The sequence below is a fragment of the Sapajus apella genome, unplaced genomic scaffold (genome assembly GCF_009761245.1).
Source record: "Sapajus apella isolate SASKATOON/1434 unplaced genomic scaffold, GSC_monkey_1.0 scaffold142, whole genome shotgun sequence".
Classification (NCBI taxonomy): Eukaryota; Metazoa; Chordata; class Mammalia; order Primates; family Cebidae; genus Sapajus; species Sapajus apella.
The window spans coordinates 151061-171389 of NW_022437082.1; the positions used below are offsets into that span (position 1 = coordinate 151061).

Here is a 20329-nt window from a genome sequence, read left to right on the forward strand (position 1 = left end):
GAGGGCAGATCACAATGGAGGAAGCTGGGAATGGTAGATGAGATAGTAGGGGCTTATATATTCATTACTGTCTCACATAAAGAAACCTGAGGCTAAGAAAGGTCTTGGATCAAAGGAAGGGGTGGGTTTATTTGGTTTGGGGGTTTTTGTTTTTAATGAGAAGGAGTTAACTTGTTTCTATGCTGCTAAAAGGGATCAATGGAATGGGTGGGGTTAAACATACAGTAAAGAATCTATAATTGATGGCTGGATGTGACAGGGTCCTCAAGGAGCCAGAAAGGAAGAGGTGCAATTCAAGGGCAAATCTGAGGTATGAGAAGAAGGACATACAAGATGGTTTTGAGTAGACAATATTGTTGAAAGGGGCATGAAGGAAGCTTAGTGGTCTACTGCACTTAGCCTGTGTTTCCAGTGAACCTGGAAACAAGGTTCTCGTCTGTGCTTAGGCCTCGGGCCAGAAAAGGCAAGACAGCAGAGGGACAAGGCAGCAGGCCGAGCCATAGTTCCCCTTGCCTTAGTATTGCTGTGCCCATCTGGTACCAAAAATTAGGAGTTTCCAGTGCAACATCATATTATACAAGTTACACTGTATTATAATGTGTATTGTCTTTTAGTGTGTTAACCAAATTATTGCAGTATTAAATGCAAATTATATTTTGTTTAACTGATTCTTCTCTTCATTTTTAGTTAGAAATCCTGTGTTCTGTCAACATTCTCCAGTTTATATTCATTGCCTTAAGACTGGACAAGATCATCCACTGGCCCTGGCTTGTATGTAACTTTTAAAATCCTTAAACTTCTTTTTCTTTATAAGAGTAATTCATACTCACTTTAGAAAGCTTGGAAAAGACAGACAAGCAGGAGTAATAGCTTAATAATCACCCATAATCCCACCATCTGGAGATAACATGATTAGTGTTTTTTATGTCCATGTTTTATACAAACAGTTGGAATATAACTATGTGTATCATTTTGTATCCTGACTTTTTTTGTTTTAATGTTGTATCATAAACATTTAATGTTAATAAAAGTTCTTTATAAACATAACTTCTAAAGTTTAATTGATGCAAAATATTCTTCAGGTGCATGTATCAAACCATCCTCTTATTTCTAAAATACCATATTTCCATTGTTGCCAGTGTTGAATGATTTTAAATCATGCTGCAGTGTACATGTTTATGCATTAAAATCTTTGCCTTTTTTTTTTTTTTTTTTTTTTTGGTTGTTTTCTTAGGAAATAGTCCAGAAATAGTGTTACTGGGCTAGAGGTTGGGAACTGTTTGAGATTCTTATATACATATACTGCAGTGCCAGCTTGCTTTTCCAAAAGCTATACTTTGGGAGGCCAAGGTGAGCGGATCACTTGAGCTTAGGAGTTTGAGACCAGCCTGTGCAATGTAGCGAGACCCTGTCTCAGAAAAGAAACAGCAGCAAAACAAAACACAAAACGCCATACCCATTTACTATCTTACTGGTGGTGGCATCTATGTCATATTTCTAAACTGTGACTTCAGTTACTGGGCATTTGGTTGAAATTAACTATGAATAAATGGGTAGATGGATGGAGAGATAGAAAGATAAGTAGCAAGGTAGAAATTAGAGAACACAGTATAGTTTCCACTATTAAACGCATGGAAAAAAGATTGAGACCAAAGGCAGAAGAGTTCCATTGCCACTGGGACGTGAAGTCATGCTAGTGTTTTTGTTTCTATTTTAATTTCTTTTTTGTTTGATGTATACTTTTACATACAAGATATTTTATGTATTAAATATAGTTACCTTTAAAAAGTAAAAAGTATAGTAAAAAATTGGGAGCAGGGAAGAAATGAAGGGAAGCTAAATACACTCCATACTTAAAGATGAGATTAATCTCTTCTGCCCAAAGTCTTTGATAAAACATTCATAATCAAAAATGTTATTAGGTTCAAAACTGTTTCTGTTGTTATATGGAGGAAACATATCCAAAAAAGACCAAATTTTTAGTATAAGAAAATGTCAAATGATAGGTAATTTTGAATGCTTTCCACAAATGAGAAGAAAGATTTTTTTTCTACCCTTAATCCTGTGTAGGTTGCAGTGAATGAAGCAGTCTGAGTACATGTTTCCCATAGTGAGCAAGAGAGAACAAGTAAGGCTATTGAGATCTAACATTTCACCCATGAAGGGAACTTCAGTAAAAAGGAGAATCTCATCACAGAAGGGGGAAGGGGAAAGAAAGGCTGTGCATAGGCTCTGCAGCAAAGCCTAAAATCAACAACTCCAAGCTGGTCAGGAGGAGTAAAATTCCTATGTCAACTCAAATCTAGACCTAAAAGAAAATGTAAAACTGTTAGAAAAAAAAAAGGACAGAATCTTTGGGGCTTGCAATTAGGCAAAGAGTCTTAGAAATGGCACTGATAATATGGTCCATATGAGAAATAAATCATAAATTTGGACTTCCTCAAAACTGAAATGAAGACAGACCACACACTGGAAGAAAATATTTGCAAAGCACACATCAAAACTTTGACTTGCACCCAGAACATACAGAGAACTCTTAAAAACTCAAAAATGCAAAAAGAAACACCTAATTTAAAAATTGGCAAAAGACTTGACAATTTGCAAAGGGGATATGTGCATGGTGAGAAAACACAGGAAAAGATGCGCAACATCATTACCGGTTGGGGAAGGCAAACTACAACCGGGATGAGAGCCCAAAACACATGGCTTCCGAATGGTGAAACTGAACAGCACCTACAAAGCCACGTGCCCGGGAGGATGCAGAGGAACTGGGACACTCCGACGTTACCGGCGGGAAGGGAGAACGGTACAGGCACTGTGGAAAACGGTTTGGCAGTTTCTGATGCGTTAAAAGTGCACTTGCCATGGGAGCCGGCTGCCCCATTCCTAGGTATTTACCCTAGAGAAGTGAAAGGGCACAGCCAGGTAGAAACCCACACTCTAGTGTTTGCAGTGGCCTTGTTTGTGATAGCCAAGGGCTGGAAACCACCCTCAGCAGAGGGTCGCATAAGCAAACTGTAGGCATGCATACAGTGGAATACCACTCAGCAACGAGAGGGTCCACCTGTGGATGCAGGGAACAATTTGGATGAATCTCAGAGACATTAGGTTGATGGCGGGGAGCCAGTCTCAACGGGCTACTTGCCTGGTGATGCCATCTACATAAAGTTCCAGCAGAGATAAAAGGACAGTGACGGAGAACAGATCAGTGGTTGCCGGGGCTAAGGGTGGGATGGTGTGACAGCGAAGGGACAGCCCGAGAGAGTTTTACAGGGTGACAGACGTCTTCTGCGTCCTGCCTGTGGCTGTGCGAATCTACACTTGCGTGAAGACTCGGGGATCACCACACCAAAGGAAGACAGTCACTTTTCCTACTGTATGTTAGATAATTAATAAAAAGGGAGGAGGGAGAAGTGCCATCCCAGGGGACCGGACAGGAGGGCGAAGACATGTCACAGGGGAGCCTGGCCAAGTGACGCTCCCAGAACTCAGCTTCTGGGCCTGCGTGTGGATGACACAAGCTCTACCGCCTGGTGCGATAGCAACATATTCGGAATGTGACCTTGCCGTGGAGGCGGGGACCCGGCAGCATCACGTATCCAGCATCAACCTGCCAAGTTCACTAACTTGGTAGGGGTGAGAGTACGGGTCCTTAGGAGCCCAGGCAGCCACACTTTCTGGGGAGCCCATTCCCATTTGTGTTGCCAAAGTACCCCCAGCAGGGTGTGGGAAGGTTGCCGGTGAAGAGAGTCTGTTGGGGTGAGATCTTGTGTGTGTGCACAGGGTGACAGCTGTGTCCCATTCCCTGGGAAGCTGTGATGCCAGCAGGGCCTGGGGGAGCCTGAGTGAGTGTGGGAGGGCAAGCCTCTGGAAGAGCAAAGGCTGCGGAGCCAGATGCCGGACTGTCTGTCACTCAAAGGAAGAGGGACTGATGTCACCACTGAGCGTTTGTGTCCCCTGGTGGCGGCAAGCCCTACAGTAGGCACACACCATAACTTTTCTGTCCCGTGCGGTCCTGGCAGCAGGCCTGGGAGGTGGAACTGCCCTTACTCAGCCTGCGGGTGGGACCGTCTTAACTGGAGAGGTGCCAAAGATGCCTTCCATCAGAGGCCGGGGCGGATGTGCTAAAGAGACGATTTCTCTCGCCCTCCCCGCAGGTTGTGTGTGTCCCGCTGTGGATTCTCATGTCCTTTCTGTGCCTGGTGGTCCTCTACTACATCGTGTGGTCCGTCTTGTTCTTGCGCTCTATGGATGTGATTGCCGAGCAGCGCAGGACACACATAACCATGGCCCTGAGCTGGATGACCATTGTGGTGCCTCTTCTTACGTTTGAGGTAAGCATTCCGCGGGAAGCCTCTTCGGCCCGTGGAGCACGTGCTTCCCCTGACAGGATCCTGCACCCCTAGAAAGGCAGCCTCTGTCCCTCGAGCTCACAGTGTCACAGTGAGCCGACTCCAGGAGAGGGGAGAGAACAGGGCCGTCTCTGGGAGGGAGCTTTAGTGAAAGGAGAACATCCTTCCTTTCTCTTGGGGAGAGCGCACCTTTTTAGCCATGCTGCCTCTGTAAGGCTCCAGTTTCCACTTTTGGAAAAGGAAAGGTGGATGTCGGATTTGTGTATTGGAGTCGTGTGGAGAATTCTAGAATGGGAGCTGTTGACTCCTTAGAACAAACACCGGGAGGAGTTTGCCATACAACTGCTGGTATTGGGAGCTTTTCAAGTGGATGCGCTTTTGCTGAGCTCTGAAGAGGGACATAAAAGCTCACTTAGAACATTCCCCAAGGATAGGTGGTTTTCTGCCTTTTCCTGTGGTGCTGACATTCCCTCTTCTGACAGCTCACTGTGGCGGGGCCCTGCGAGGCGGGTTGGGGGAGGGGAGCTGCCTAATGAGGTCTGGCTTCCTCCTCTGTCTGTTCTTGGTGCTGGCGTCCACAGGGCCTTGACTGCGTCTCTTTCTTTAGATTCTGCTGGTTCACAAACTGGATGGCCACAACGCCTTCTCCTGCATCCCGATTTTCGTCCCCCTTTGGCTCTCATTGATCACGCTGATGGCAACCACATTTGGACAGAAGGGAGGAAACCACTGTATGTACTCAGCACTTCAGAAAGTCCTTGGAGTGTGTCTGGGGTGGGACCGCGGGTAGGTGGGAGATAGCGGTCTCTAGGAAGGGATGAGTCCCCCAGGGTCCCAATTTAGAAGCTTGTGTGGGAAGCGAGGGCTGAGGAAGTTCTGGGACCTTCCGAGGGCAGGGCATGCCGTCACCATGGTGTTCTACTGGCCTGCACTGGGACTTTTCTCGCAGTGCACGCTGCCAGTAGGTAGGACCAGACAAGGCAGGCAACCTCTCAGAGAGCCTATTCCCTCCTCTGCAAACTAGAGATCAAGATAGATTCTTCCCAGGCCCGTGAGGGTTTGATGGGAAATCCATATCTCCCACCCGAACCCTGGGATTCATCCTAGCTCTGCGTTGGCCCCTCTGCCTCCCCAGCGTCCTTGCTGCCATCACCCGAGTCTTGTCTCTCGTGCCTTGCTAGCTCCCTCTTCCCCTCCACCTGCTTGCTGAGGCAGACACTTCCAAAATGATCTCTGCAGAGGGTACCTTCCTGGTGAGGCTGTGAGCTCCATGGCATGGAAGCCCAGAGCACCGGCCTTCCAAAAGCCAGTGGGGTTGGAGGCAGGGCCTCACTGCAGTCCAGCAGCCCAGGCTATGCTTGCTGCTTGTGCCTCTGCCCTCCGGGGAGTAGGGAGGGCCTGCACCGAGCTGACACTCCAGTGGTGTACAGAGAGGAAGAGTGGGACTGGGCAAGTGGCTTTAAGGTGGCTCCATGAGTTCGGGCCCCCTCCTGGCCAGGATCCACGCATGACTGCCACCCTGGCGGATTCTAGAGGGTGACGGAAACCCTTTGCTTGGATGGCACTGTCATCCATGAGTTTTTCCTGGGTGGACAAGATTAGTGGAAGACACCATGGCCTACGCACCACAGGTGTCTCGAGACTCACTGGAGCAGTGGTTCTCAAACTTGGGTGCCCAGCAGAATCCCAAAAGGGTCAGGAAAAGGGGACCTCTGGAGCCCACCCTAGCCCGACTCACAGTTTCCAGAGAGAGGTCTGGGCTGAGGCCCGAGAATGGCATCCCTAACAAGGCCCCAGGGATGCTGTCCCTGCTGGTTGGGGAGCCCCACTCAGAGAACCACGGCACTAGGGTTTGTTCTTCTCCTTCATTTTGAGTACTCAAGCCCTGTTCGGGCTTCGTGACTCAGGCGCCTGGATAAAGTGTGTGACGACGTTGTAGGAGTGAAACTTCTTGTTATGGAAAAGAAAGTTAACAGGAAGGTCAGTTGAGCCTAGTGTGTGAAATAAAACATTCTTATTTTTCAGGGTGGTTTGGTATTCGCAAAGATTTCTGTCAGTTTCTGCTTGAAATCTTCCCATTTCTACGAGAATATGGAAACATTTCGTACGATCTCCACCACGAAGATAATGAAGAAACTGAAGAGACCCCAGTTCCGGAGCCTCCTAAAATCGCTCCCATGTTTCGAAAGAAGGCCAGGGTGGTCATTACCCAGAGCCCTGGGAAGTACGTGCTCCCACCTCCCAAATTAAATATCGAAATGCCGGATTAGATGCCACTTCCGGGGACAGAGCTTAAGTGGACTGAGATGTGCTCTCTCCACCCTCCTCTGCCCCCTCGTTCACCCCGCAAAGCAGAACCAGAACTGGAGCCGGGTCTCCAGGTACGTCCATCTCATGCCTTGTTTGCATCCAGCGCCTGTCAGCCACTCACCACGACGGGATGCGGAAGTGGCAGGTGACGGGGCGTGTGCCAGCAGATGTGGATGCCGGGAAGAGTGTGAGAACAGGCGCGGGATTTCCATCCGTCTGGGAGGGGCTCCAGGTGCTCCTCTTCCCTGTGGCACCCACCGGGGAATGGCTGCTCACCAGGCCCTCAGAAGGAACGTCTGTTTACACGGTGCTGAAATCCCAATGAAAAGCATTGTTTAGAAATGCCTTTCTCCACAGGGCTGATCTCCTCCCACAGCTCACTCAGCACTCCCCGGTCGGTCGGGGCTGGCGTAGTCAGTAGGAACTGGAACCATGTCTCTGATGCACCACGTGTTTAGACACAGCACAGTCCTTTCTTCTGTTCCTACTGTGGAAGTACGGTAGTTTCTCTTTGGGCATGCTGACAGCAGTTTTTCATAGCCTCACCGATGAGCGCTTTCTACGGGAGTGACTCCATGCCTGTATGCAGAGTATTTATACAAATATGTTAGCATCGTGATATGCGGTGTTAACCCCTAGTTCTGTACAGCATATTCTGTCAAAGTATTTTTTTTACAAGCTTGTGCTGCAGGCAGACGCCTTCTGCTGCAAAAGTGGATGCCCGTGGCACACCCGTCCCGTCCCAGCAGGGTGCCACACCCCCACAGTACATTGCCACTTCTGCCCCGGAACTCATGCAGGTACGCAGTAGCTGCTACTGCCAGAACAGCAACGCCAAGCCGGAGATGCTCCATGCTGCTTCTGACGTTCTCGGAGCAGTGGCTAGCCGAAAACCCAACAAGCGCGACTTGAAGCCGGAGCACCGGAGAATGTTGCCGAGGGCAGAAACGGCCACGCGGGTCACGTCTGTGCGTGGGGAAGTGTCAAGCTTCGCTCCTGCCGGCAAGAAGAAGGCTTTGTGGTAGGCACGGTGCTTTCACGTGTGCGTGCAGTTTCTTCAAGCGCTGCAGGTTCCTCCATGCGTCAGAGGTTGCAAGTTTATCGTCCTCCTGCCTGAAAACAAATAGGTTCTTCGCTGAGAAGAGGTTTAAAAAGAGCATTAATCTTCTCACCCAGGAGAAGAGTGTGGCGTTTCAGTGCAGGCGACTGCTCATCAGCCTACATGGGGCTGAATTCAAGTCCGCTGTGAACACAACTCCGCCCCTGGCACTGGCCTCCAGCAAGCCTGTTCTCTTTGGGGTACGGGGGAACAGGATGGTTTAGACCTTCCAGCTCAGTGTGTAAAAAATGTAGCTAAAGCCAGTATTTTTGCTCTCTTAAGCTGTCCAATAAACCGGCTCCTCGTTTTACACGTGCACGATCTGTATCTTATTTGCTGGATGGCCCAGGAAACTGGGATGGTTCTCTCAGCCAGTCTCAGAGGAAGCAAATCTCTATCTGGCACAGGCAGCCGAGCAAGGCTGGCAACTGCAGGGGCACAGCCTTTAGAACGAGTCCTTCTTCAGTGCGCAGCTCTCAGGGGAATATGGGATGGAGGGAGGATGGAGGGGACACCACGGAGATGCCACTGTTGGCTGGGCTACGCAGTGCCACAATTGTTACCACTTAGGAGGCTTTCTGGAGTTTTCCTCGGGTGCTAAGAGACAGTCTGCAGCAGATACTGTCCTTATACTGCTCCCGGTCCTCGTTTGCTGCCCGGTCATGTCAACAGCTGAGGACTGCTCACGCTGCAACAAAAGGCCCTGCGATTCCTGACCCTAGGCTTCTGCCTGAACTGAAACTCAAGTGGAGTTCAGCTCATGACTTGCAGCAGTTGACAAGGAAATCCACCCGTTGCTGTGGCCGGAAGGGTTTTCAGTCCTGTAGGCAGCCAGAGGCCACAGGTGGATTCTGTTTTAGGCTCATGAGATTTGGGACTTGCTATTCAAGAAAATGCCTATTGAAGCGACAACAGTAGCTATGACCCGACTGCCGGGTGCCTTGCTAGCTCCTATACGTCCCACAGGATCCTCACAGCCCCGGGAAGCAGGTGCTACTACTCTTATCCCCGGGAGGAAACGGAGGCTGAGCGAGGTTAAGTGATGACATGCTCAAATCACACAGCTCGGCAGCGGCCAGGCCAAGACACCAGCATCGGCAGTCTGCTTGCAGGACCCTCACTGTCATCCCCTGAGCCAGAGCGTCTTGGGCCCTGGGGTCAGGATGTCTCAAGTGTGGAGGCATCACCGGTTGGTGACAGTCTCTCGAAGATCACTGAGCTCTGTGCCCACAATCGAGTGAAGGGAGTCTGTAGAGGGGTGGCCCTGTGTGTGTGGACAGTGTGTTACACAGACACTGCTTCGGACGGACGCCTCTCCCGTGACCTCCTAGCGTCACATCCCAAAGGAACCACTGTTGCGGAGGTGGACCGCTGGGCACAAACCCGTGTGCATTTCTCTGGAGACACTGGCCAAGGAAAATGACACATGCTCGAAGGCCAACAGCCACATGCCCTGCCACGATGTGACTGCAAAGACCCGGGGTGTAGAAGGGTGTCTCTGCTTGGTGGGGGTACATGTGCAGGCCAAGGAAAAGCAGGAAGAAGTCCGCCTCCGACTGCCCACCGGACTGCGCGGCAGCAGTGGGTGGTGGGACAGTCAGCTAAGCCATTTGCCTAAGTGGCCATCGGCCATCTGCGTCCTGGGGACCGACAGCGTGGGTGTGTTCGGAGGACCTTTATGGAGCACATTGCTGCCTCTGGCTAGGACAGGGTGGAAAGGGTGGCGTGCCTACAGCCTGGCCCAAGGGCGCCGTCCTACCCTTGCTTCTGTGCTTCAACGGGTCAGTCATGTGCTGGGGTCTGTGGTCCCATGACTCACATGGTGAGCTCTGACCTTCCTGAGTCAGGGCTTTGCTGTGGTTCTCCCTGGCCCCAGGAGTTCTAGGACAAGGGGACCGCTCCAGGTCTGCACCTAAGGTGTGGCAGGGCCCCTCGACACTCCTGTGCGCTGGTGTCCTCCTTCCCTTTGAGATGACTTTGAGGACCAGAATCTGCACACGCAGATGGGCAGCTACTTGTCTGCCTTGGCCCTTTATTAGATAACTTGCTGGGCGTGTGGTGATGTCACCCCCAGGCAGTCTGAGCCCCTTTGTGATGTCCTGGGGCTGGCTGCCTGACTCCCAAGGGGTGCCGCTGGCCACACTGCACTAGCGTGTTTGCCAGATGGAGAACAAGCCTTCATTGAGTATGGCTCGCTCTGAAGAAAGGAATCCGAGAGGACAGGGACACAGCTCGGAAAGGGTGCCTTTTCCTCCCCGATCGGACTCAGAGATCTGCCATCACCCAGCAGATCCTTCCAGTGCCTGGGACTACCCGGTGTCTCCCGGGAGCCCTGACTTGAGGATGCTGATGGAAGAAATAGCTTTCCAGTCTCTGGCCGAGGAGGCTTCCTTGAGAAGGCCACGCCCCGGCGGTGACGTCTCGCCCCAGGGAGAAGATAATCTCCTCTCCCTCCCCTTTCCGCAGAAACTGTGGAGACTGGTCAACAGCAATCAGTTTTCTTCCATCTGGTGGGATGACGGTGGGACTTGTCTAGGGATCAATCAAAAACTCTTTCAAAAGGAGATTCTCGAAAGGGACGTCCCGGACAAAGTTTTTGCCACGGACTCGCTAAGGAGCTTCCTTCGCCAGCTGAACTTGTATGGCTTCCGCAAACTGCGTCAACGCACTTTCAGGACCCTCACTGACATTTTCCCCGCACAGCGGCCAGTCTCCATCTTGAACAAGGTAACGAACGACAAGCCTCCGCGGGGGCTGAGTCAGTGGGCTCTGGGGCCTGTGTGGGTGGAAGTCCCAGGACTGCCTCCTGGGAAGTGGGCGACCTCGAGCGGGGTGCGTGGGGCCATCAATGTGGTCCTGTGTCCCCCGCTGGGTGGTGGTGACATGAACCAAGAGTGAATGTGAGCAGAGGGCTGAGGATGGTGCCGGCCCCTCTGGAGTGGATAAAATATCACAGGTGCTAAGTAGCCGTATCTGCATGTCCCCCTACCCGGGGCCAGTCGTGTCATCTGGTGGTTGCTGTACTCCCCTGACTCCATAGCACTTTACCCTGTGAGGTGAGCAGGCGGCGGGGAGTCTGGTATTTGTACCACTATCCCCCTGGCTGGTGTCCGGAGAAGTGCCCAAGCTGAAGCGCTGAAGGGTGCCCGTTGCAGAGGGTGCACAGGCTCCTGCTGCCCTTGGTAGGTGGGCCCCTGGTGTGGAAGAGTCAGTGTCCGGGTACTCCAGCCCAGCTGGGGTGCATTCTGTTACCAGCTGACATTGCGTGCGGGAGGCCCAGAATCATCCTCCCTCCGGGTCTGCAACTTCGAAGACCCTTTCCGCTGGCCGTGGACACCCTAATTTGTCATTTTGAGGCTTCTTCCAAGACGGAAATGCCCGTCACAAATTGGTAAACCTTGACGACGTGAACACGAGTCCCCCAGCTTCTTTTGGGGACCGGGACGTTTTCCAGAAGGGCTCCCGGGCCAGTAGAGTTCTCTTGCACGGGGCCGTAGATGCTTGTTGGTTGCCGTCCATCCTTGTGACTTGCAGTTTCCTTTTCTTTATTTAAACTTTGACTTGCAGTTACAGTTCTACTGCCATCCCTGCTTTCAAAGAGACTCCCCTCACCTCCTCGTGAGGATGAAGAGAAGAGTGGGCGTCAAGTCTGCACCAAGACAGGGGGAGGAGGGCCAGCCAGGAGCTGCGGAATCCCATCTGGCACCAGCAGGCACCGAGCAACAAGATCACACATCTCCGAGTGAGGATGAGCAGGTCACACCACAGCACCAGGACCCGGCCGGTCCCAGCAGCCAAATCAGGAGTGGCTCTGCTCCACCAGCAACTGCTGCGACGGCACCCCATCCCGCCGTGGCGGGTGACAACGCTCCGCTGGCCCAGCCAGCCGGCGAGTGGTCGGAGGGCAGCCGGGGTGACGTGGCTCCGGTGCCAGCTGACCCTGGGCCTGCGGCGCTGCCCTTCCTCTGTTTCCCCGGATCTCCCACCCAGGTGAATTCCGACGGGCCTGTGGCGGCCCTTCCCCCAGCGCCCCCCGGGACCCTTGCCTTGGAGACCACAAGACACCCTGCGCCTGGCATGCCGCCCTTTTGCCGTCTCTGGGTGCCGTTGCCCCTAGTGCCTGCTGTGGCTGCACAGTCTGCTGCCTTCATGGCCATGTTCCCCCATCCCCCAGCTCTGCCCCACCATTGCCCCGACTGCCACCACATGTCACAGTGCACGCCAGCTAGCCATGTGCTCCAGGCGTACCCAGACGACGCAGACCACCACACATAGAGGCGAGCATTTGGGCAGAACATGTGCTGGTCAATAAACGTGTCAGGAAATGGGTAATTTTCTGACTGCACAAAAAAGCCTTCACGGTCTCTGTCCTTTTTCTTTCTCTGCAGTCGAGTACTCCCCTCCGACATCTTTTGCCTGCATGGTAGAGACCGATGTAATACCCCTTCCTGGGAAAACGCCCCGGAGATATGCAGCAGGTGCTGGGTTTTAGGAAGCCCCTCAGACGCCCTGCCTCCGCTCATTAAAAATTACCTGGAGCCGCCCGCTGAGTGCCATTGTGGTGCTGGCATTGCCCGCCGAGGGTTCACTAAATGACACTGTGTCGCTGGCCGTTCCTTGTCGTAGCAGTGCCTTTATGTGACAGGGCCTTCACCTACCTACAGATGAGAAGAGATCACGTCTGGCTTTGTCACTGGGTTAAACAGTGCCCTTGTTAGTTGTGGAGCTGACAGTTACTACCAAGGAGTCCTAAGGGTTTGCACTTTAGAGGCTGCTCATTAGCGTCTCGTTGACAGGACTTACGTTTGGCTTTTATATCTGTACTGGATCCGGTGGGTTTTTTTACTTCCTTCCTTGATATCCCCACCACGCCCCCACCTTTTCCTTCTTTCTCTTTCTCTTTGTCTCTTTCCCTCCCTCCTCCCTCCCTCCCTTCCATCCTTCTCTTTCTTTCTTTTGGAGCCCAAAATGTAAAATACATCATGTTTTAACTTAGGAAGCAACCTTTTCTGATCACTTGAGGTGTTGAACTTAGAACACACGCCGTCACTGACAAGCCTCTTTGACTGTATGATCAGAGAAAATAGGTTCAAGTTCTTACCGTAGACACAACTGGGCACAGACGTCAAAAGATCTCCGAAATCAGGGCGTGCAGAGAGCCCCAACACCCACAGGCCAGAACCCAGAGGTATCCCTGTCCGTGATTTTTAATTGGATAGTAGTAGGTGGCAGAGTCCTGCGAGAAGTGGGAGGAGGCTATAAGGGAATGCAGACATGGGAATGGATTAATCCAGAGTCCAGGCATGGTCCGCAGGTGGCTCTCCCTGTCTTGGCCTGCTCACTTACAAATGGGTGCTCGTTTACAAACGGGTGCTCGTTTACAAACAGGTGCGAATCACATTTCATCACTTGTGAGCTCCTTAGCTTCCAAGTAGCACAGTGTTCTCATGTGTTTCTTGGACTTTATACACATGCCTCCTTTATACACATGAATCATGCACATTTTTAAGTAGATGCTGCTACTTAAAAACCTCTCCTACAAACTTACGCCCCTGCGATCCTGGCTTCCCTGTAAATCTATAGAGAGAGATGCAGATTTGCAAAATGTGGTATCGACTTACTTGCTTTAGAAGAAAAGCCTGGAGATGTTGTTGGTTGTCACGACTAGGGATGGTGCTCCTGGCATCAAATAGGTAGAAAGAATCCAAGGATGCCGCTAACCCTGCTACTATGCCCAGACCAAACCCCCACACGCCTCCCCCCACCGCCATGCAAAGAATGGGCCAGCCGTAAAGGTCAACACTGCCATCCATGGGAGAGAGACCCTGCCTGTGCATGCAAGAACATAACCTGCATCCTTCCTCTCTCAGCCTTTCTCCCCGGCCTCCCACGAGGACTCGATTTCCAAGGCAGGGCTGAGAGAAAACAATTCCTTCTCTTCCCTCCCAAATAGCAACAGCACTCTAGACGTTCAGGTAAATACGATGACGAAACAAGGTAAACCTGACGGTTCAGGTAATCATGATGATAGAATCAGGGCCACTCATAGGAACTTTGCCCCAGAGAGGCAATTGGCTCTTGAGGATACCTGATGACAGTATCTGAACGTTTGGAAGACTCAACAGCTCTCACCAAGCAGTGAAATTGCAGGTGGCAAAGAATCCTTGCAGTTACTTTGTTCTTGGCTACATTCCTTGTATTTAAACCCTAAGTTTCTTCCTTTAAGTTCTCCGTTCTCTGGGTAAGTTTTAAAAACCCCGTTAACAGTAAAGCGGTGCCAAGCATTTGGACCAAACCTGGCTTGGCGTGGTGTCGTGACTGACCCTCCTGGCTATTTCAGTGAGTGAGCTCTCCTTCCTTGGAAGAAAACAAAGCTGGGCTTGCTGTGAACCGTCGTGGGGATAGGAATCAAAGATCTGCCAACTGCCAGGCTGGCCTGGTTGTGGCTCATAGCCTGAGTCTTTTTCAGACACCCCATTCCCCAAAATACAACCAGGTTCTTTGGCATGAGGACAAGGTGCAGAGCCTGGGCCCAGGTTCCCAGCATTCAGCCGGCGGGAAAACCTCCAAAACTGAGCTTGGGAGGAAAGGAAGGTCCCGTACTGCCAGTGAGACACCCCACCATACAGACCAGGCCCTGGAATCGGGAGCAGCGAGCCGTGCCCCCTGGGGCCCTGGAAATGCCCTCACCCATGAGTCCCTTCCCTGCGGGAACCATCCCGGCCTGAGCTGCTCTCGGGGACGCAACTTCTCCGCCACCTCTGTCCTCCGTGTTGGTGCTGGGATTTGGCAAAGGGAGCTGGGGGCCGGCCATTGCAGGGAGGAGCTCTCACAGGTGGAGCTGGAACCTGGGTGAGTCACACTGAGTCACATTCCTAGCCTCACAGGAACCTCTAAGGGCAGGCACAGGGCAGCCATGGACCCACCTCCTACCTCCCCTTCTCCAGGTGAACAGCCAGAACAAACGGGGACTTGGAACCGAACTAGCCACATGTTCTTTAATCCCCATGAGAAAACCTCATGGATTTTGCACAAAACATGCCCTTCAGGACACTCGGGAGGAAATCACTGGGGGCAGTGGGGGAACTCTCTCCTTTTCCTAACTGTAGTTTGACCCAGAGATCAACCAGAGTGTTCAAGGCAGTGTCCACTATGTGCATGTTGACTCTTGCAAACCTAAAAGCCCCACACACCCACCCTCATTCCGACCACCTTTCTCAACATTAGAGACTCCACCTTCTTGCTTTACTGAGTGTAAGGCGCACAAGTGAGGCATCAGCTCACCAGGGTGACAAGAAGGTGAAGTACTTAACCGGAGGACAAAGGCAGCAGACTAAGCAGGAGTGCCGACTTCTGGATAAATGTGAGAAGGTGGCTGATGTGGCTTGTTGGGTTTGTGGGGCACTCAGGCTTGTGGGGCAGTCGGGCTTTGGGGACACTCAGTTGTGTGGGGCAGTTGGGCTTCAGGATCGCGAGGGCTTCTGGGGTAGTCGGGGTTCAGGGGCACTTGGGCTTGGGGGGCACTTACGCTTGGGTGGCAGTCAGAGACCTGTGGGGCAGTCAGTCTTGCGGGGACGTGGGGTTTCTGGAGCACTGGAGCTGGTGGGGAAGTCAGTCTTCTGGGGCACTTGGTCTTGTGGAGCAGTGGGGCTTATGAGGCCTACAGGCTTGTGGGACATTAGGGCTATGGAGGACTTGGGCTTAGTGGGGAAGCTGGCTTCCGGAGCACTCGTGCTTGTAGGGCATTGGGCTTCTGGGGCACTCTGGCTTCTAGAGCATTAGATCTTGTGGGGAAGTGGGGCTTCTGGAGGACTAGGGCTTGTGGGGCACTCGGGCTTGTGGGGCACTCGGGCTTGTGGGGCAGTGGGGCTTGTGGGGAAGTTGAGGTTCTGGAGCACTACGGCTTGAGGTATAGACAGGCTTGTGGGGATGTCGGGCTTTGGGGACAGTCAGGATTTGGGGGCATTCGGGCTTCTGGAGCACTAGGGCTTGTGGGGTCATCAGGATTGTGGGGAACTCAGGCGTGTGGGGCACTGGAGTTTGTTGGTCACTTGGGCTTGGGGGGCAGTCGGGATTTGGGGGCCGCTGTCCTTCTGTGGCACTGGGGCTTGTGGGGTTGCTGGGTTCGTGGGGCAGTCAGGCTTTGGGGGCACTCAGGCTTTTAAGCCATTTGGGCTTCTGGTCTGGGGCACTAGGGCTCGTGGGGAAGTCAGGCTTCTGAAGTAGTAGGGATTGTGGGGCATTCGGCCTTTTGGGGCAATTGGGCTTGTGAGAAAATCGGGTTTGTGGGGTAGTCGAGCTTGGGGAGCACTTGAGCTTTTTGGGCAGTTGGGATTGTGGAACACTAGGGCCGGTGGGGCATTCAGGCTGGTGCGGCACATGGGCTTGCAGGGCAGCCTGGCTTGTGGAGAACGTGGGCTTGTGGGGCAGGCGAGCTTCTGGACCACTAGGGATTTGGGGGCACTCTGACTTGTGGGGCAGTCATGCTTCTGGTAGGATTTGTGAGGTAGTCAGGCTTGGAGGGAAGTCGGACTGGTGGGGCAACTATTGCTATTGTGCTATCTTAAAACCCACGGGAAGGGCAGAATAAAAGCTTGATTCTGTCCTTTGGAGTGCCAGTACTGAGAGTAAGGAGCGCTTGCCCTAGTACTTCTAATGGGATCCAAGAGTCATTTTTTAAAATGAAAAGCCTTTCAGATTTTAAAAATTTCAGATTTACAGAATTAGTACAGATGTAATACAGAGAATTTCCACACACTTCACACCCAGTTTTCTCATTATTAGCATTTTACATTACCCTGCACATTTGTCCCCAGTAATGAGGAGTCAATATTGATGCAATGCTATTAGCTAATGGACATACTTTTTTTCAGTTGTCCTTAGTTATACTGAATTTTCTTTTCCTGTTTCAAGATCCCACCCAGGATACTTCATTACCTTTGGTAGTCATGTCTCCTTAGTCTTGTCTTTGTTGTGACAATTCCTGAGACTTTTCTTATTTTTGATGATCTTAACATTTTGAAGAGTATCCGTCAGCTATTTTGCATAAAGCCCATGTCCCGGGACTTGTCTTTTCTTTTTCTCATGATCGGAATGGCAATGTGAGCTTTCAGAGGAAGATTTCATAGGTAAAATGCCATCCTCGTTACATCACATGAAAGGAACATACTAAATACATGACTTCTCATGGTTGATATTAGCTTTGATGTACTTGCTCTGGATAGCTACAGTAATCAATTAGGCACAGCATTTGTAAATGAATAGACACACATCAATGAAACAAAATAGACCCCAGAAAAAGACCCACACAAGTGTAGTCTACTGATTTTTGACAAAGGTGCAAATGCAATTCTATGGAGAAATGGTAGTCTTTTCATCAGATGGCACCTGAACAAATGCATGTCCGTATGCAAATAAATGAAACTAGGAAAGGCCTTACAGCTTTCTCAAAGAATTGACTCAAAGTAGAAGTGGACTCCAATTTAAAATGCAAAATTAGGAAATGTGTGAAAGAAAACTTAGGGGGAATATCCACATGACCTTGATTTTGGTGATGCGTTTTTGGATACAACATCACAAGCATGGACCGTGAAAGACAAATGAAAAGGTACACTGCCTACCAATGAATAGAACGAATGCTCTGTGAAAGAAACTGTTATATAAAAAAAAGAGAGAGGCCACAGACTGACAGAATAGTCCCAAAACATATATCTGATAGAGCACTTGTGTCCAAAATCTACAAAGAATGCTTGAAACTAAACAATAGAAAACAATCTTATGAAAACTAAATTAATAAATGGGCAAAATCTCTGAACAGACGTATTACCAGAAAACATATAAAGATGAAAAATAAGCATACGATTGTCAACATTATTCTCCATTGGATCATTGTGAACGAAATGACGAGATTCAAATGCAGCAGAATGTCTAAAACCTAACCAAGTGACAACTGCTGGCGACAAGGAGGAGCAACAGGCACTCTCATTCATTGCTGCTGGGAATGTAAAGCGGTACAGCCACTTTCAAAGATGGGTTGTCAGTTGTTTTTTGCACAGCTGATCACTGTGTTGCCACTCCTAGGTATACATACAACTAATCTGAAAACATGTCCACACAAAAGTCTTGCATATGAATATGTATGACGGCTTATTGCATAATTTCCCAAAACTGGAAACAACCAAGATATTCTTCAGTAAGTGAATGGATAAACAAACTGTGGCCTTAAAACAACAGAACACTAGTCGTTAATTTAAAAATGACCCATTAAGCCACACAAAAACATCGGTGAATTCAATGCTTTGCCTTAAGTAAAGCCAGTCTGAAAAGGTGATCCAATTTATTTGACATTCCAGAAAAGGCAAAACCCCAGAGATAGTAGAAATATCTGTTGCTGCCAGAGTTCCAGGGTAGGGAGAAGGAATGACTTGGATAAGCAGACGGGATTTATCGGACTGTTGAAACTATTCTGTGGGTTGCTATAACGGTGGATTACGTTACATCGTGGTGGATTACATATTGTCAAAATGGTGAATTACATTATGCATTTCTCAAAGAGCATGGAGCCTTAAACCACAAAGAATGAATTTCAATATATGCAAATTTTAAGACTAGGAGATCAGGAAACGCCAAGGTGGCATACAGAATATGTACAAACAATAGAACTGTGTTACCAACGTATGAAAGATTGACGAGTGTCAGTGGATGTGGTGCTGTCCTAAGTAATGCTGGAAGTGGGTGTCTAAGACTGAAGTCGAAAGAAACTGTGCTTTAGCACTATCATCTACGTGATACAGCTGCTTCCCACAGGGATGGTGGTTAGCGATTCTACACATCACACACACACACACACACACACACACACACACACACACACACACACCCATGGACCTACTAATTATATTGATGAGGGATGCTGGGAGTTAGCTTTCTCACGGCTGAAGTGGATGCTTATGGATAAACCAAGGAAGAATATGAGACTCTTCCTTGTGGTAATAGAGTAGTGTTGGAAACATCAGTGAGAACTCGTGTTCAGCTTCATATACATGAAGATGGTTGTACAAATAAACACAGATATGTATGCATATACACATAGGTTAATATACACATATACATTTCCTTACTCTGACATCTGAGACAGCTGGATGTAAAAAGACCACAGGATCGATGAGCATGCCTGGAACCCACGTCTAGGATTCTAATATACTTTTCCAATAAAAAGAAGTAGAAAGCCATGGAAAGTGAATTCTTCTATAACTGGAACAGGAACTATACATATGAGCCTGCAGCATTTTGTCATAGCAGAGCTAAAAAACATATATAATGTGAACCTATGTGAAAGGGACACCAGAGCGAACTGAAGCAGCTCCCAATGGACAGAGATGGAACAATTTGAGCAACAAAATAAAGTGGTGTTGGGTTATAGCCCAAAACATGTGATAACTAACTATGAGTTAATCTGAAATAAATTCATGGGTGAGTAAATGCATAAAGTGGGGAAAATAAACAAATCTCCCAAAGAGAAGAATCCCAAATCATTCATGTCTATACTACCCCTTCCCAAGAAGGTGGAACATACTTCACTCCTCCCTAATGGGCTACCCCTGGTGACTTTCTTACAGAAAGTACAGTATGAAAAGAGGGAATGTAATCACCTTACAGAGGGCCAACCTGACAAGCGCTACCTCAGCCAGGTGATCAAAGTCAACATCATCAGTGATAAGTCATGGTGGTAGAATATTGTGTGGTGAGAATAGCAATTCACCTCTCCGGTCTCCTGCCCCAAAACCATTACCTTAGTCTACACGTGAGTAAAACCACAGACAAATCCCAAATGAGGGCAGTGCCACAAATTGCCTCATGAATACTTCCCAAAACTGTCAAAGCAGTCAACAACAATAAAAGTCTGAGAAATTCTCAAAGTCAAGAGGATTCTAAGGAGACAAGATGACTAAAATAACGTGTTATCCTAGATGGGATCCAGGAATCGTCAAAGGATGTTGCAGAAGAATATTGGCTTGTTAGTTGTGAGGAATATATCATATCAACGTATGACGTTAATCATAGTAGAAATTGGTTATGATGTAAAGGAAGACTCTCCTAACTGTCTTTAAAATGTTCCGTAAACTAAGAAAAGGCTAAAATTAGAAGTTTACTTAAGAATGATACTGTTAAAATAATGGGATAAAAATATATAGATGGAGAGAAGATATGAGTAATCTGATGTCTGATAAAGAACTCATATGCTGAATGAATACCAACCTTTTAACAGTCAACCGTTTGAAAATAAAGAATCCAATTAAAAACGGAAATGATTTGAAGACATTCACCAAGGAAGATACACAGAAACACACATACACTGACCAATGAAGATACACATATGAAAAGATGATCACCATAATTATTCACTAAAAACGCAAATGTCAACAGCACTAAGATTCCCCTACCCACCTATTACAATGGATAGAATTCAAATACCTGAAAATACCAAATTCTGGGGAGGATGTGGAACTCTCATTCATTGCCGGCAGCCAAGAAACATGTTGCATTCACTCTAGAAGGCCTTTTGGCC

The 20329-nt window shown here is 49.4% G+C and overlaps 2 protein-coding genes across 4 annotated transcripts in view; both read left to right on the forward strand.

Annotated features, from left to right (window-relative positions):
• Positions 1 to 8071, forward strand: part of TMEM185A (transmembrane protein 185A) — a 33243-nt gene extending 25172 nt beyond the window's left edge. For all 3 annotated transcript variants that reach the window (XM_032264149.1, XM_032264151.1, XM_032264150.1), the window contains 4 exons: positions 688 to 771; positions 4158 to 4334; positions 4960 to 5083; positions 6378 to 8071. In XM_032264149.1, the coding sequence (XP_032120040.1) occupies positions 688 to 771; positions 4158 to 4334; positions 4960 to 5083; positions 6378 to 6622 (630 nt within the window). In that variant the 3' untranslated portion in view covers positions 6623 to 8071. The remainder of the gene's footprint in view (positions 1 to 687; positions 772 to 4157; positions 4335 to 4959; positions 5084 to 6377) is intronic.
• A 390-nt stretch (positions 8072 to 8461) lies between these two features.
• LOC116540591 (heat shock transcription factor, X-linked-like) lies at positions 8462 to 12113 on the forward strand. The gene is made up of 2 exons (XM_032264148.1): positions 8462 to 10488; positions 11329 to 12113. The coding sequence occupies exons 1-2, from the start codon at positions 9925 to 9927 to the stop codon at positions 12034 to 12036; spliced, it is 1272 nt and encodes a 423-aa protein (XP_032120039.1). The 5' UTR covers positions 8462 to 9924; the 3' UTR covers positions 12037 to 12113.
• The last annotated feature ends 8216 nt before the right edge of the window (positions 12114 to 20329 follow it).